Consider the following 14433-nt stretch of genomic DNA (forward strand, 5'->3'; position numbering starts at 1 on the left):
CTTTAAAAAATAAATATGAAATTGCTTAAGACTTGAACTTATAAAGAATTCAAATTCTGTCATCAGATCTCAGAATAAGAGAGATGAGCTCCTATAACAGAAATGTCTACAAATTACACTAATTTTAACTATACTAATTGTAGCAAAGGTTCTTGTCCCAGAGAAACAAGCTCTGGACAGACCATTCATGTAGGAGCTACCACTGTCACCATCCCTCACTTACCAGAGACCTAGAGACATACCTGCACCCTCCTTTCATGGAGACCTTTGGATCTGCCAGGATCCCGATGTCAGGGCGTCACTCTTGTTTTGAGATGGTTCATGTTAATGATGATGATCTTACTAACCATTTATTTCTAACACTCCCTATGTCAGACTCTGTGTACATCCCACATATTTATCCCAGTCAGTCCTCACCACAACTTCACATGGTAGGTATCAGTATCCCTTTTTTACAGGTGACGCCACTGAGAATCAGGGGAGTTATGTGCATTTCTCAAAGTCATATGGCTATAAACGGCATTGCAAGACTCAAACCTGGGTGCTGGATGCCAGTCTCTGCATTCTTAAAGCCCCCCAGCACTGTGTAACTTACAAAGACCAATGCTTTGACCTCCATGTATTTTATCTGATTCTTGAGACAACAACCCCTTGAGTTTAGCCAGGAGACTTATGTCTTCTCCCTAATATTAGTGAAGCAAGTTAGACTCAGGTGAGTAAAGTGATGTTTCTTTTTCTTTTTTTAATTTATTTTTTAAAGATTTTATTTATTTTTGAGAGAGAGAGAGAGCAGGAGCACGCACAAGCAGGGGCAGGGGGGTAGGGGTAGGCAGAGGGAGAAGCAGACATCCCGCTGAGCAGGGAGCCCAATGAAGGACTTGATGCCAGTGTCCTGGGATCAAGACCCGAGCCAAAGGCAGACACTTAACCGACTGAGCCACTCAGGCGCTCTAAAGTGTTGTTTCCAATGTTGGCAAAGGTGGACCTCGGTGGGATGATCTGGAAGGGGCAGCAGCGCAAGGCCCTTCTCCCAGGGTTCTGGAAGACACATACTTATAAACCTACCACACTGAAAGAACTGACCGGTATAATTCAAACTAGTGAATAAACTATGAGTTCAACAAATATTTACTGATGGTCTTTTATGTACTACACTGGACCAGATCCTGTGAAAGTGTGATAGTAAGACCCTCACCCTCAAAGACAGTCTTGTTGAGCACTCTGGTATTGTTCATTTAATCAAAAGGAGATAGTAGCTAGTCCTTTCAGTCAAATGTCCCCTGAGGGGAGAAAAAATACAGTTTCTTACTACGATAAGATATGAAATGATTTTCCAATTCATCCACCCTGCTTTACAAAAATGTGCAAGTATTTCAAGTAAAATGGCACCATGTGGGTGGGAAGATTTGGCTCGTGTGGAGAAGCTGGAGGTGGGCTGACAGCAAGTGGTTGCACTTTTTAGCGTACACACCACAGGGGCATATGGCACTAAAAGAGCAAAGTCTGTGGGGCTGTCCTCTCTACACTTGTCAATGTTACAAACCTGAAAACGATGGTAAGGTGTACCAGACAGGATGCCAGGAGCAGGCCAGGAAGAGAGGTCAACCAGAGAACCCAGGGTGCCGGCCGTGAGGAAGGTCAGCGCTTGGCTACATGGCGGAGGGTGTCTCCAGGAGTAAGAAATGCTCCTCATCATATGTTAACTCAAGACCTTCCTACTGGAGTTCTCTTTACAGAGAACTGAGGGGTGTCTTCTGGATTGGCAGCCATATGCGCACAAGGTTATCTGCTCAGCTATCAGGAACCAATGTCACCAGGCAGGGTTTCTGGGAGAGCCTGGCACTTGCCAGGAGAAAAATGAGGCACCAGCGGGGAAAACATTGACCTTGAGCCACAGCAGTCTCACATCTTCCCGTCCTTCCCATGTGCCTGCTGTGCTCAGACACTGTGCAGGTAGAAGAGCTCATTCTTGAATTATTAGCATCTCTTGCTGTTGAGGTGCATTGTCTGAGTGCTTTTTTATTTTAAATTTAAATGATGCTTCTTTAATCAGGAGATCCTTTTTAGCTTTATGACAGCACAATAAACTCATAATCTTGATGGGTAATCACCATATATCTTTAAATACATACATATTTCCCATTTTATTGGAAAGTTATTTTTAGCTCTTACCTGCAATTGTCCCCCATGCTGACAATACACACACACCCTCTCTTCTCTCTGGTTATAGTCAGGTTTCCTCCCCTGTCTTCATCATTTCATTATTTCAACACATTTTTAAGTGTCTGCTCCATATACAGCAATATACTGGGCATTGAGGATGATTGAAAAACTCAATATACAGACCATGACCCAGGGAAATTTTCAACTGACTGAGTCAAAATTACAACGTGAACTAGAGGAATAGACAGAAGGGCAGGATCAGCGTGTAGTGAAGAGATCAGGACACATTGTAAAGAACACAAAACCTGGACAGGATCTTGAGCTTTGAGAAGGATTTGGAGAGAGAGGCTTTCATGGCTACAGTAATGGGAACCTGGCTGAGCTGGAAAAAGGGGTGTCAGGGCACAGAGGACCTTGAATACCAAAAAGGCAAAACCATGTGGAATGTTCATTGAGGGCTTACTATGGGACAAACTCTGTTTTGGGAACTTTATCTGGCAGAGTTATCTTGATGACTAAACGAGACAATCCCTCAAAGTATCCAGCACAGGACTTGGTATTTGATGATTGCTCACTGGATGCCAGGCCTCACAGTCATTGAGGTTGCTGCTAGTATCATTACTGTGGTCACTAACGACCTGCCCCGGTCCTAATACCCTGCCTGACAGTCCCATAAGATTCCACTGCCCCCAATTCTTCTGAAGAGTAAGCAGTCTTAGAGATGATTCTCAGGGGTTCTCAGAGTCCATAGCTAATCAGTAAAGGAATTCAGGGCTGTCATTCCAAAGTTTCTTAAGGAGGCAGAAATTTTAGAGAAATAATGTGATTCTGTGAGTTCTGCTCCTTACAGCAGCTAAGGATTAAAAAGCATTCTGATAAGTGTGATGAAATACATATCATGAGGGTAAAAAAAACATTTGATATGAGGGAATGGGGCATGAGTCAGGGAATACTAATATTGAACACTAGCACGCTGCCCATCCATGGACAAAGGCTGTCATGTACATTATATATAGTGTTGCAGTTTTTCCACAAACAATACCCATTCTTTGGGTGAGGAAACAGTAAAGAGGAAGTAAATGGCTTGCCTGAGACCACAAATTAGTGAGACATTAGGGAGTAAAATCTGTAGCCATCAAACCACAGCTGCAACAGAATGAAACAAACAAACAAACATACACCCTAGTGGTCATTTTTCTGAATAGACCCCTTTAGTATAGCAAATACCTACGGGCCAACAGAATATACCTGAAGAATCCTTGTTTGGTCCTGGTTGTGACCAAACGCTCCTGACCCACAGGAAGCTGGCCACTCACCCCCCAACACACCAAGCTCAATAGAAGGAAATTTCTACGATACCTGGGAAAATGCAGTCCTTTTAAACCAACAGTGGAAGACTAGCATAATGACACTCTTTTCTCTGCGCTGTCAACAAGCATGATTTATTCATTTTCCTGGGCATGTTTTCCAGATACAGGGTATCCCAGATTTTATGTTTTAAATGATCAGAAATGATGGCTTTACTGATGTGAATTTTCAGAAGAATTTATTCGAAAACATAATGAGTTTGCTTCATTAATTCTCCAGATAACTTCCAGTTCATCTCAAAATTAAGTTGCTATGTCTTTTTGGACTATTTACCATTGAAATTATGGTTCTTTACTAAGGGGCAATAGCTTACTAATTTTTTTAAAGATTTTATTTATTTATTTGACAGAGAGAGACAAGCCAGAGAAGGAACACAAGCAGGGGGAGTGGGAAAGGGAGAAGCAGGCTCCCCGCTGAGCAGGGAGCCTGATGTGGGGCTCCATCCCAGGACCCTGGGATCATGACCTGAGCCGAAGGCAGATGCTTAATGACTGAGCCACCCAGGTGTCCCAGCTTATTAATTTTTAAGGGAAGGAAAGGAAATTCATTCATTGTTTCTCCAGTGATCTGACTCTGCAATTGACTACATTCACTATATTCACATTCACTATGTGAATCCACAGATTCATTCAGATGTCAGGCAGGCCCCTTCAGTTCCCCAGAATTAATCTCCCATATGCAAAGAGCAAAAGCTATAAAAATAACAGAGGACCAGAATGTGTCCCTGAGTTCCACAACTGACACAGCCTCAGTGATCATGCTGGCAGTGATGTACAGCCAGAATGGTGGTCATGTATTGCATCGCATGGGGAGCAGGTTGTCCATGCAGGTGGGGGGAGAATGCAGAATAGTGATTTCACTGCAATAGCTGGTGCCCAGGACCTGCTCGTCCTCTGTAGGCATGGTCCTGACACCCAGGATGAATGTTCTAGTGTATTCAGCTGTGCGCACAGGGTGAGTGTTTATCATGCCTGACAACACCCAGTAGAAAAATTACAAATCTCATGTGATTGACATGTTGTTTCTCGGCCTTCAACTATCTGGATATTTAGAAGTACACGGATACCTTAAATGATTTTTCCAATTTTATACAGAAAACTGACATAGCGAAGGGAGCCGCAGGATGCTGGTAGAGAGGAGACAAGATTACCCTTCCACTCTGCACTCTTATCAGAAGGAAATGGTCCCTTCACTGGGTGGAAAGCAACATGGTAAGCAGAGAGAGTTTAGTTGTCTTGTGAGGTTTAGTAAGTTAATACTTAGTAGGAGCTCAGAAAAATGTTCCCATTGTCTCTAAATTCTTGAAATTCTAACCGTTGTTAATCTGAAGGCTCCCTTCCCCACCTTCAGACCAGTCCTTTGGGATCTCTTAATTCATCACATATTCATCACGTGCTTTCTGTTTTTCTCATCTTTCATCTATATTCTGACTTGCTAGATCAGAGAAGGGGTAAGTGTTTAAACACACACACAGAAGCATTTTACAATATTATTCCCACTCCTAAAATCTCCTTTCTTACATCAGTGTTCCTTATCTCAGACATAAGCCAGTATCCCCTCCAAAGAAAGAAACAAAGAAAAGTTGGCTGATTTTCTGTTGAGGAATAAATCTTTTGTTAATACAGTTTTGAGCCTGCATTACTTACACCACTGAAACCATGTAAGCCAAACCTTAGAAAAAAAGACTGTCCTGCAGCCATACAGTTTTAGGACAGAGCCCCCAGGGCAATGACAACTGAGTGCATCCAGAAGTTAATCTGGAGTGAAGAAAGTGCCAACTGCACAGTTCAAAAGAAGATACTGCTACTCAAGAGATACAGCTGAATGATTGATGGAGAGGGGCAACCATCTCCTAGCCAGAAATAAGTCCCCCCTAAAACTAATTCAAAGGCAGGCACCAGGAAAAATTGTAAAGTGTCATAAAATGAACAGAATCAAGAAGTGATTTTGAAGACTACAATTTTGCCTAGAGTCTGTTAAAGGTTAGGAGCTCTATGCCTGATGACTAAATTGGTTTTCTTTCTCTTTCTTTCTTTTCCTTTTTTTTTTTTTTGTGGTGGGGGGGATGCAGCTGGTTAGTCTCTGATCTCTGAAACACAAGGATTTGGATTTCAGCTCCAATCATATGTTCCACGGGGAAGAAAATAGTTCTATTTTGCTAATCCATATCACCAGTTGCAATGAAACCAATTCTTTCTTTTAAGAGCTTGTGAAATAATAAAATTACTTGGAGAAGTGCAAGATAGGCACTTTTGAAAATAATTTCTGGAGGGATCTTCACTATGCTTACTTTTAAGGAAATGTTCAACATTGACTCCAAGAGAGGACTCAGGATAAATGAGAACATATTTTTCAATCAAAGCCTGAGATAAGACGGATGTCAGAAAGGGAGCAGCACAAGGTTAATTATACCAATATACCTCTGCCTTTTCTTCAATGCCTGGCTAGGTATAGTCTGGCGATATTATCCAAGGTAGGCTATGGTGACATTTGAGAGAAACTGCTGTGATTGCAATGAGAACTTCTAGAAGGAACAGATACTTTTCCCTGGATGGAAAAAAGGAAGGCACTGCATCAGACACTCTGATTGGTCACCTCACTTCTTCCCATATCTCCCCAATTTTGTGATAGCCACACAGTTTCCTGGGACTGACACAAGTTCAGCCATGGGGCCCAGACTAACTCAGAGGTGACCTGAGTCCGTATATGCAATGTGACCTAAGATGGTCTCCGCAGAGTGGGACTTCTGTCAGTGGCTTGGAGAAGAAACACTCTGTCCCCCAATTTATGAACAAGAAAACAAGTACCCTTGCAAAAAACAACTTCTGTGCTCGGCAAGCTTGGGTGAGTTAGCTGCCTTTGGAGAAGAAATTTGAGTTCAGGAAATGCAAACATTTCCAGAGTATTTTTGTGGTTTTGTTTTGGTTTGGTTTGGTTTGTTTGTTTGTTTTTTCCTAAGCCTCTTATAAAGTTGCCCCTCTTAGGAAATTTCCACACTGCCCAGGCTGAACTACAGGTAAGCATAAGTCTTCTACTCTCAGGGCAACGGTAGCAGAAAACTGACCCCCTAGTGGTCTTTATTGTGGTAGCAGTGAATTAATGAAAACTAATGAAAAAAGCAAAAAGCAAAACTTAAGACCAAAAACCAAGTAATTTTGATTCCTGTTATTTTTGTCCTAATAATTTTTTCCTTGTTTATCCTTACATTTAACTTTAAAAAAAGCATGCCTTTACAAGAATAAAGCTTTTCTTCAAATTAAAGAGAACATATATACATAATTATCATGAAAATTGAAGCTTGAGGAGAGTGTTTTCTTAAGGAGAACAGAAAGGGGATTGGCAGTGATTAGGGCTGAATTATGTCCCCTCAGATACATGCGGTCAAGTTCTAACACCGCAGTACCTCAGAATGTGACTGTATTTGAAGATAGAGCCTTCAAAGAGGCAAAGTGAGGAAAAATCAAGGTAAAATGGGGTCATGAGGTTGGGCCCTAATCCAATTTGACTGGTGTCTGTATCAAAGGAGGATATTAGGACTCAGACACACACAGAAGGAAGACCCTGTGAGGACACAGGGAGAAAACAGCCATCTGCAAGCCAAGGAGAGAGGTCTCAGAAGAAACCAACACTGCCAACACCTTGATCTTGGACTTCTAGCCTCCCTGTGAGAAAATAAGTTCTGTTGCTTAAACCACCCAGTTTGTAGCACTTTGTGATGGCAGCCCTAGCACACTAATAGAGAGCAGAGCAGTGGCTTCCCTGAGAAAGAAGTTCTACCTGTGGTCAGCAGCCTACCTCTGCTGATGCCTGCCCTCCAGGTTTCAGACTAGCTCAGCCAGTCCCACCGTCACATAACCCAAGCCCTTGCAACAGATCTCTTCACATGTATATCTCCTACTGGTCCTTTTGTTCTGATTGAATCCTAACACAGAGAGTGTGCAAAGTGAAGACAGAAGAGCTGAGAAGGCTCTGGAAAACATGACCATATAAGAAACACGAGAGGAAGAGGAGTCTGTGCTGTAGACAAGAAACCCCAAGGATGTGGCAGGAAGTGAAGGACAGGGTGATATCAGAGAAAGTGAAGGGCATAAGACTGGTCGAGCATGCCAAATCTCCACAGAAATCAAGGGACAGTCAGCCCGAAATGAGCAGCTGAAACGTGATGCTCTAGCTTTGGTAAAGGAGTGTCAGGGAGGGGACCCAAGTACACGGGGCTGAGGAACAGGTGGAAGACAAGAAAATGAAGAAGGATTATCCCTCCAAGAAACTTACCTCTAACACACAGGAGGATGAAAAGACATTAGCTAAGAGAACTCAGAAAAATGGAAGGGTCGTGGATATTAATTACCTGTAAGATGACAGATGCTTGAGTATGTCCAGATGCATAAGGGACAAAAGCAGTGGAGAGATTACAAATAGCGTAGAAAGGGGATGGCTAACACAGCAGAGACCTCAGGAGAGCTGGAGGTGATGAGATTCAACTCTCAGGAGCAGGGATTTGCTCTGGATACAAAGAAGGAAACGTCACTACAGAGATGGAATGATACAAGGCAGGGCAGCTGCCAGTGCTGGTATGTAGGAAGAGCATTCCCAGCAGCTAGACTCCAGTGTCACAGTGAACTACTGAGTTAAGAATATCCCCTGACCATGACGAAATATGGTCAGGGAGAGAGTTTAGGAATTAGTACCAATGAAATTAGTTTGGGGTTCTTTTTGTTGGTTTTTTGTTTGTTTGTTTGTTTGTTTGTTTTTTGTTTTGTTTTGTTTTTAATGACAATTGGGAAAAGAAATTGGCTCTTTCTGGAAATAGGAGAGAGACATAGAAGCACTAGGCAGACTAAGGGTCAGATACACTCGACGGTGGTGACTTTGCCTTCAAGTGTATCTTTACAAAGATAAAATTGATTTTATTCAGCAGCATTCAATTTGCTGGGAATAGGAATAGGAAGATAAGGTACTGGCTTGATCCAGGGTTGAGGTTTGGACAACGGCAGAAGGACAAGAAGGCAACGCAGCCGAATGTATTGTCAAGAGAGGCTAAGTGATGGTTTGTGGTACCCAGGTGAGGTAAGAAAAAAAGAGTGTCTGGGAGAAAATGAAGGGCTGCCTGGTAAGAAAGTATCCGCAAGTCTGCAGAAGTGGTATAGAGGGCAATGAATTCAACAGTGAACCAAAGCACAGGCTCTGGGGTCAGGCTGGCTCCACAATCAGCAAGGTGTGACCTTGGTCAGTTTATTTAATCTTACTTTGCCTTCATTTTCACGATCTGTTAAATGGGGATGGTAAGACACCTATAGTTGTGAAGAGTAAATAAAATGATTCACGTGAAGTAGGGAGCTTTACCGGCCTAGCATATATTTAGTGTCCCTTAGGTTCTGGTCATGTCCGCTGGGGGAGGAGACTGTCATATGCATGGAAGTTGTGGGAGAATGGTTTAAGATGTCACAGGTGAGACTGCCTGGCAAGATCCAGGATGTGGGTGTGGGTGTGGGTGGGCATCACAGCATTCACTGCAGGGGACCTGCACAGGAAGAGGTGGAGAGAAGACAGGCATAGGGATCCTAAGTGCTGCACCCATGGGCACACCCGAGGTGTTGTAGGAGCCAAAGACAGGGATCCAGGGCTGAGGCAAGAACCTCCCACCCCAGGACCACAAACCCCAAAGCCTGGTGAGAAGAGAGGCTGATTTTCACAATGAAAATTTACTATGCCCTAATATTAGGCAGTTATGGCAGTTGGTACCTATGAAATGATGAAAACACTTGAAATTGTAACTATATTCAGAGGGTTCTGGGCAGCATTTCAGGCACCAAGATGGGAAAGCTATTTGTAAGACAGGTCTAAAAATAGTCAAAGCTTTTTCCACAACCCTAACTTCCTCCCCAGGTCTGAACTGGCCATCTCGGACCTGCACCTGCCCCAACATCCAAGCATCTTTAGAATGATGTCCTAGATGACTGAACCATGCCCCTTTTCAATGTGTAATATTTTAAAATAGCATCCCTCTCAGAAGTGATCCTCCATCTTTTCAAGCAGTGTTACTTAGCTCTCAACATCAGTTATAAAAGCTGCATATGAATTCCTCATTCCGGTTCTGCTCTCAGTCCTGGTGTGTACACCATAGCCACCTCTCTCAAGTCTTCAGTTCCTTTTCTTCCGAGTGAAATAAACCCACATCCACCAACTTTTCTTTTGAGGCTTTATTTTTCAACTCTTTGACCATCTCTCAGTCTTAACCAACTCCAAATACTCCTTAATCCTCTTAGCTATATATGTAAGCAAACTAATGTTTCAGTACATTGGCATTCCAGGATGATAGTGAAACTCCTCACTTTTCATACTTCATCTCCAAGTAGTTGGGAGTGGAGTGGGAGGACAGATGATGTTACATGAACTAGCTAACTTCTTTTGTATTTTTAGCTAAATGTATCTCCTTTTAACAAATTTTAGTCCTGGATATCTTTTGGATACACACACACACACACACACACACACACACACACACACATATATGTAATTATATATTGCATATGTTATATAAATATATGAATAGTTAGTAAGTGTATTATGTTATAATTTATAATGGTGATTATTCATTATGTATAATTACATGTGATTATATATATATTTATATTTCATTTCTATTTCTATTTCTTCATATTCATATTTGACATTAAAAGTCTTAGTTAATCTATAATTCTGTTTTCATTCTGACATGTCTACTGTTCCCCATAGAGTTGTCTTTGCACATATTTTAGAATTCTTCATTCCTTTTTATTCTACTCTGCAGGGCTATATAAACAGTTGTTAAGCAACTAAGAAGCTCTTCTCAAACTCAGAACTTCAGGTGCTCATTCAAATAACAATAAGATGTTATATGATATAAATAGGAACAGAGTTTTTTTTTCCTTAGCATCTTCTTCTTGTGTAATAATGTTTTATTACAAAAAACAGCCTCTGAGCCAAAGATCTCCTAAAAAATTTTAATTGTAATTGAGAACACAGCTGTCTTTCTTTTGGTTGCTATAATCTTCTCTCTAATGGAGAGCAGCCCTGAAATTACTAATGACTTGGAAAAACAATGTGCTTTTAAAATATTTTCTCCCTCTGTAGCCTTTACTCATCACAGATAGAATGCCTATAAAATGCAATACACAATTATGGAAACCAAGGCTACCAAGCTACAAACACTAATTGTAGGTGAAATGAGCTTTATAATATATATTTGGAGGCTTAAAAGATGGGTTTTAGTTCCGGAGCACAGATGAAGATAAAAGACCTGACATTCTCAAACCTAGATAGACAGATAAATGGGCATTTTTTTATTATGATGATTTCCCAAGACTCATGCTACTATAGGTAATGTTCTTAAGGTTCAGAATAAATAAAGAGCTAAACTAAAATTAGAATTAAAAAACAAAAACGTAGTTTTTCTTCATCCCCTCAATGTCCCTGAAAAGAGTGACTTGTGTCCCTTATTTTACAGGGACTTCTCAAAGGAATGTAAGGTCCTTATTCACTCTTAAAGGTGTATTTCCAAAGCATTAACTCTCCCAGAAAGGGAAATACATATATATCAAAGGGCATCCAGAGCAAAGTTGGGATTTTTTTTCTTTTCTTGTTTTCTTTGTTGAAAGAGGTCAAAATAAGAATCACTTCACTTACCAGAAAATTAGCAGATATAGGTGGATATTTGGGTATTTATAATTAGAAGTTGACTTCAATGTAATGCCACCAAAGAACAATAAAATAGAACCATCGGTTTCTCTCCGTGGAAAATAAAAAGTAAAGCAATTTTTGAAAACCTCCACAACCCACAGTTTAGAGGATAAATATTGGATGGCTTATTTACAAAAATCACTGATATTCTAAGTAAATGAGATAACATTTCAGTACCAAAAGGGCTCATGCGTGAACACCAACAACCCTAAATAGTATACTGGCTTTTGCTCATAAACCATAATCCCAATCTGATGAGTCACAGAAAATTCTGAATATCTCCAGTGCATTCGATGGGCCTGAATTTTACCTTAAAAAATATTTGCAAAGGACAGAACAAAGTGCTCGGAACTGGCGCGGAACACCAGGTAAAAAAGCCAGGAAAAGGTACTAGTTTCCCTTCCAGAAGACACTGACCTTCCTCCACGCCTTTGTACTTTCCCTGACCAGTTTTTAGTAGGGGTTTGGTTTGGGGGAAGGGGAGGAAGGGGGCGGGGGAGTGGAGGGTCATTCAAATGCTCAAAACGCCCCTGGCTGTTTGATTCGCCCCCTGTGAACCTCGCAGTTCCCCACCCAAAACTCTTCCAGGAAATCCTTTACTTCAAGGAGGCCACCCTCTGAGAATCTCCAGAGTCCTGCACGGAGGGCAAGGAGTCTCCACCACCTGGTAGGAGCCGCAACCGCCGGTCCTGGCGTCAGAGCCCGACCTTCCCTCCCGACCCCAGCCACTGCGGCGCCCGGGTCCCGCACTCACCGGATGATCACGAACATGACCAGAGAGTTGCCCACCAAGCCCACGACGAACACCACGGAATAGACAGCCGTGATGATGACAGGGATGGCGGGAGAGATGTGCGCGGACTCCAGCGGCGCACCCTTGGATCCCCCGCTGCTGTTGCGGTCCGTCTCGGCCCAACCCGGCAGCCAGCCGCTGCCGTTCGGGAGCAGGCAGGTGCTCGGGGAGCAGGTGGGGCCCGGCTCCCCGCGGAAGATCTGGACCGGGGACTCCATGGTCAGGCGGCTGCAAGTGGAGGGCAAGCAGAGGCAGAACCTGCGGGGCCACGAGAGCGAGAACCAGCTGGACCCGGAGAGGCAAACTTTGCCCGCCCACCGGCCAGCGAGCGGAGGCCAGCAGCCCGGGGAGCCCGGGACCCGCTGATGCCCACCCCGGCGCACTTCCCCAGGGGCGGGAAAAGGAGGGAGGACATCTCGCTGCAGCTGAGTACTGGTGAGGCGGACAGCGCTGGCTCCTCTTCCCCGGCTCCTGAAATCCCCTCCAACCCTTTCCTAGGCACGGTCCCCTGGTGGAATTGTCCCCAGACTGCTGCTCTGAGCCCCCAGGAACAAAAAGCTCTCGAGCACAAAGCCCTCGCTCCCCAGGACTGCTCCTCGAAGGTCGAAAGCCCAAAGCTCACCTCCGGCTCCTGGAGACCCGCGCAGTGGTCTAGGGGACGTCCTGGCCCCTGCGGAACCTTACGCTCCCGGGGCCGCTCAGCTCTCGGAGTCGCCGCGCACCCTCAGCCCAGCGCTCTGGCAGGGGCACCTTTTCAGTCGAGCTCGGTCGCCGCGCTCAGCGCGCGGCTCCCACGACCCGCGGCAGCTCAGCCAGGCCTTTGCTTCTAGAAGTCGGCAGGCTCACTGGCCCTGCGGATGGAGAGCTCCAGGGCGCCCCGCCCCGTCCCGCCCACCCGAACCCAGCCCCGCGCCCCTAGCTGAGGCTCAAGGAGCACCAACTACCCAGAGCCTCAATCAGCCTCTCTTGGATGGCTCCAAGACTGAGCTGCTGTGCCGTTTAGCTTTAGTAATAAGAAAGGGTGTGCCTCAGTGCGAGTATGCATCTGGATTATTCATAATAAAGTCTAGAACTACTGTGGGCCTCATTCTCCAGACAGGTCTTCTTTCAAGAGGAGAAAAAGCGTATTTTGAATGACCCATCCAAATAAAGTAGCAAAATAATCCAATTAGAATAAGACCAGGTCATAAGATATTAATGATTTAGTATACATAAATAGAATATTCCTGTGCATTCTATTCCTTCTAATCTTCTCTGAGATGACACACAGACTGCACCTTACAGGTATTACCTGTATTTCCTTGTATTACCTGCGAATGAGTAAAACACTCCCCTTAGTGTTGGCCAGGGAGTTGACAATGTCTCTTTCTCTTTTTTTTAATCCCTTCAATCATCACTTTTCTGTCCCTAGGGTAACTTCTCTATGAAGCTCGCAAGAACCTGAACTCCCACAGAGGAATTCAGTCATCATTTCTGTGCTTAACTCCACCAGTCAAGGATTGCTGTCAGATTCTGCTGGGTGAAAGACAGCCTCAGGCAAAAAGACCCAGGAGACAATGAGGAAAAGGAAGGAAGGCCAAGGTAAATTGCACAGGGGAGCCAGGACTCAGCCACTGAAGTGAAGGTGCTGAAGGACATTGGGGAAGTTCCCCTCTCCCAACTGGGTATGGGAGTCAGGATGCTGATACAGTCATTCCATTCATCAGTTGACTGCGGAAGAGAGCTCCTACCTTGTTCAAGATATTGTGACCCCCAGAGACAAACCATGAGAGACTGTGGACTCTGAGAAACAAACTGAGGGTTTTAGAGGGTGGGGAGGGGATGGGTTATCCCGGTGATGGGTATTAAGGAGGGTATGTACTGAATGGAGCACTGAGTATTAAAGGAAAACAATGAATCATGGAAAACTACATCAAAAACTAATGATGTAATATATGGCGACTAACATAATAAAATAAAATTTAAAAAAAATAAAATACGAAATAAACAAATGTGAACTGAAAAAAAAAAACAGATGAATGGAGAGGAAAAAAAGATATTGTGACCCCCAAAGAGGCATTTGACCACCAGAGTCTTAAAAACCACCTCAAAATGCACAGCTCTTCTTAGCAATTTGATTCAAAGAACAACAGGAAAGCTCTCTTTTGCCCAACAGAATCCCTCCAACCCTGGGATCACTGGTGTTTTGAAAATTATTATCAAATCTTATATCTTTTTAGGTTTTGATTGCAGATTTTCATTAGAAGATGACAAAACATCAGAATGATGGGATCTCCATGTGTCTGAGGGTCCTTCTCTGTTAGAAAGATAGCAGATGAATCATCTCCATATGTCTGGGGGCTTGTTTCCTGCCAGAGGGATCCCAGACTACCACCAAACCAACCTAGGAA

At 43.6% G+C, this 14433-nt stretch overlaps 1 protein-coding gene across 3 annotated transcripts in view; it reads right to left on the reverse strand.

The window, feature by feature from the left end:
- Positions 1-12903, reverse strand: part of OPRK1 (opioid receptor kappa 1) — a 29944-nt gene extending 17041 nt beyond the window's left edge. Inside the window, exons 1-2 of one of the 3 annotated variants that reach the window (XM_073892768.1) lie at positions 12666-12903; positions 12005-12271 (exon numbers count right to left, since the gene is read on the reverse strand). In XM_073892768.1, the coding sequence (XP_073748869.1) occupies positions 12005-12261 (257 nt within the window). In that variant the 5' untranslated portion in view covers positions 12262-12271; positions 12666-12903. Of the gene's footprint in view, positions 1-12004; positions 12415-12665 lie in introns of those variants that run through there. The other 2 variants (XM_073892767.1, XM_025871427.2) reach the window with 2 other exon arrangements.
- Positions 12904-14433: the final 1530 nt, after the last annotated feature.

The sequence above is a fragment of the Callorhinus ursinus genome, unplaced genomic scaffold, assembly GCF_003265705.2.
Source record: "Callorhinus ursinus isolate GAN/ISIS: 27379988/994484 unplaced genomic scaffold, GSC_fseal_2.0 scaffold5, whole genome shotgun sequence".
Taxonomy (NCBI): Eukaryota; Metazoa; Chordata; class Mammalia; order Carnivora; family Otariidae; genus Callorhinus; species Callorhinus ursinus.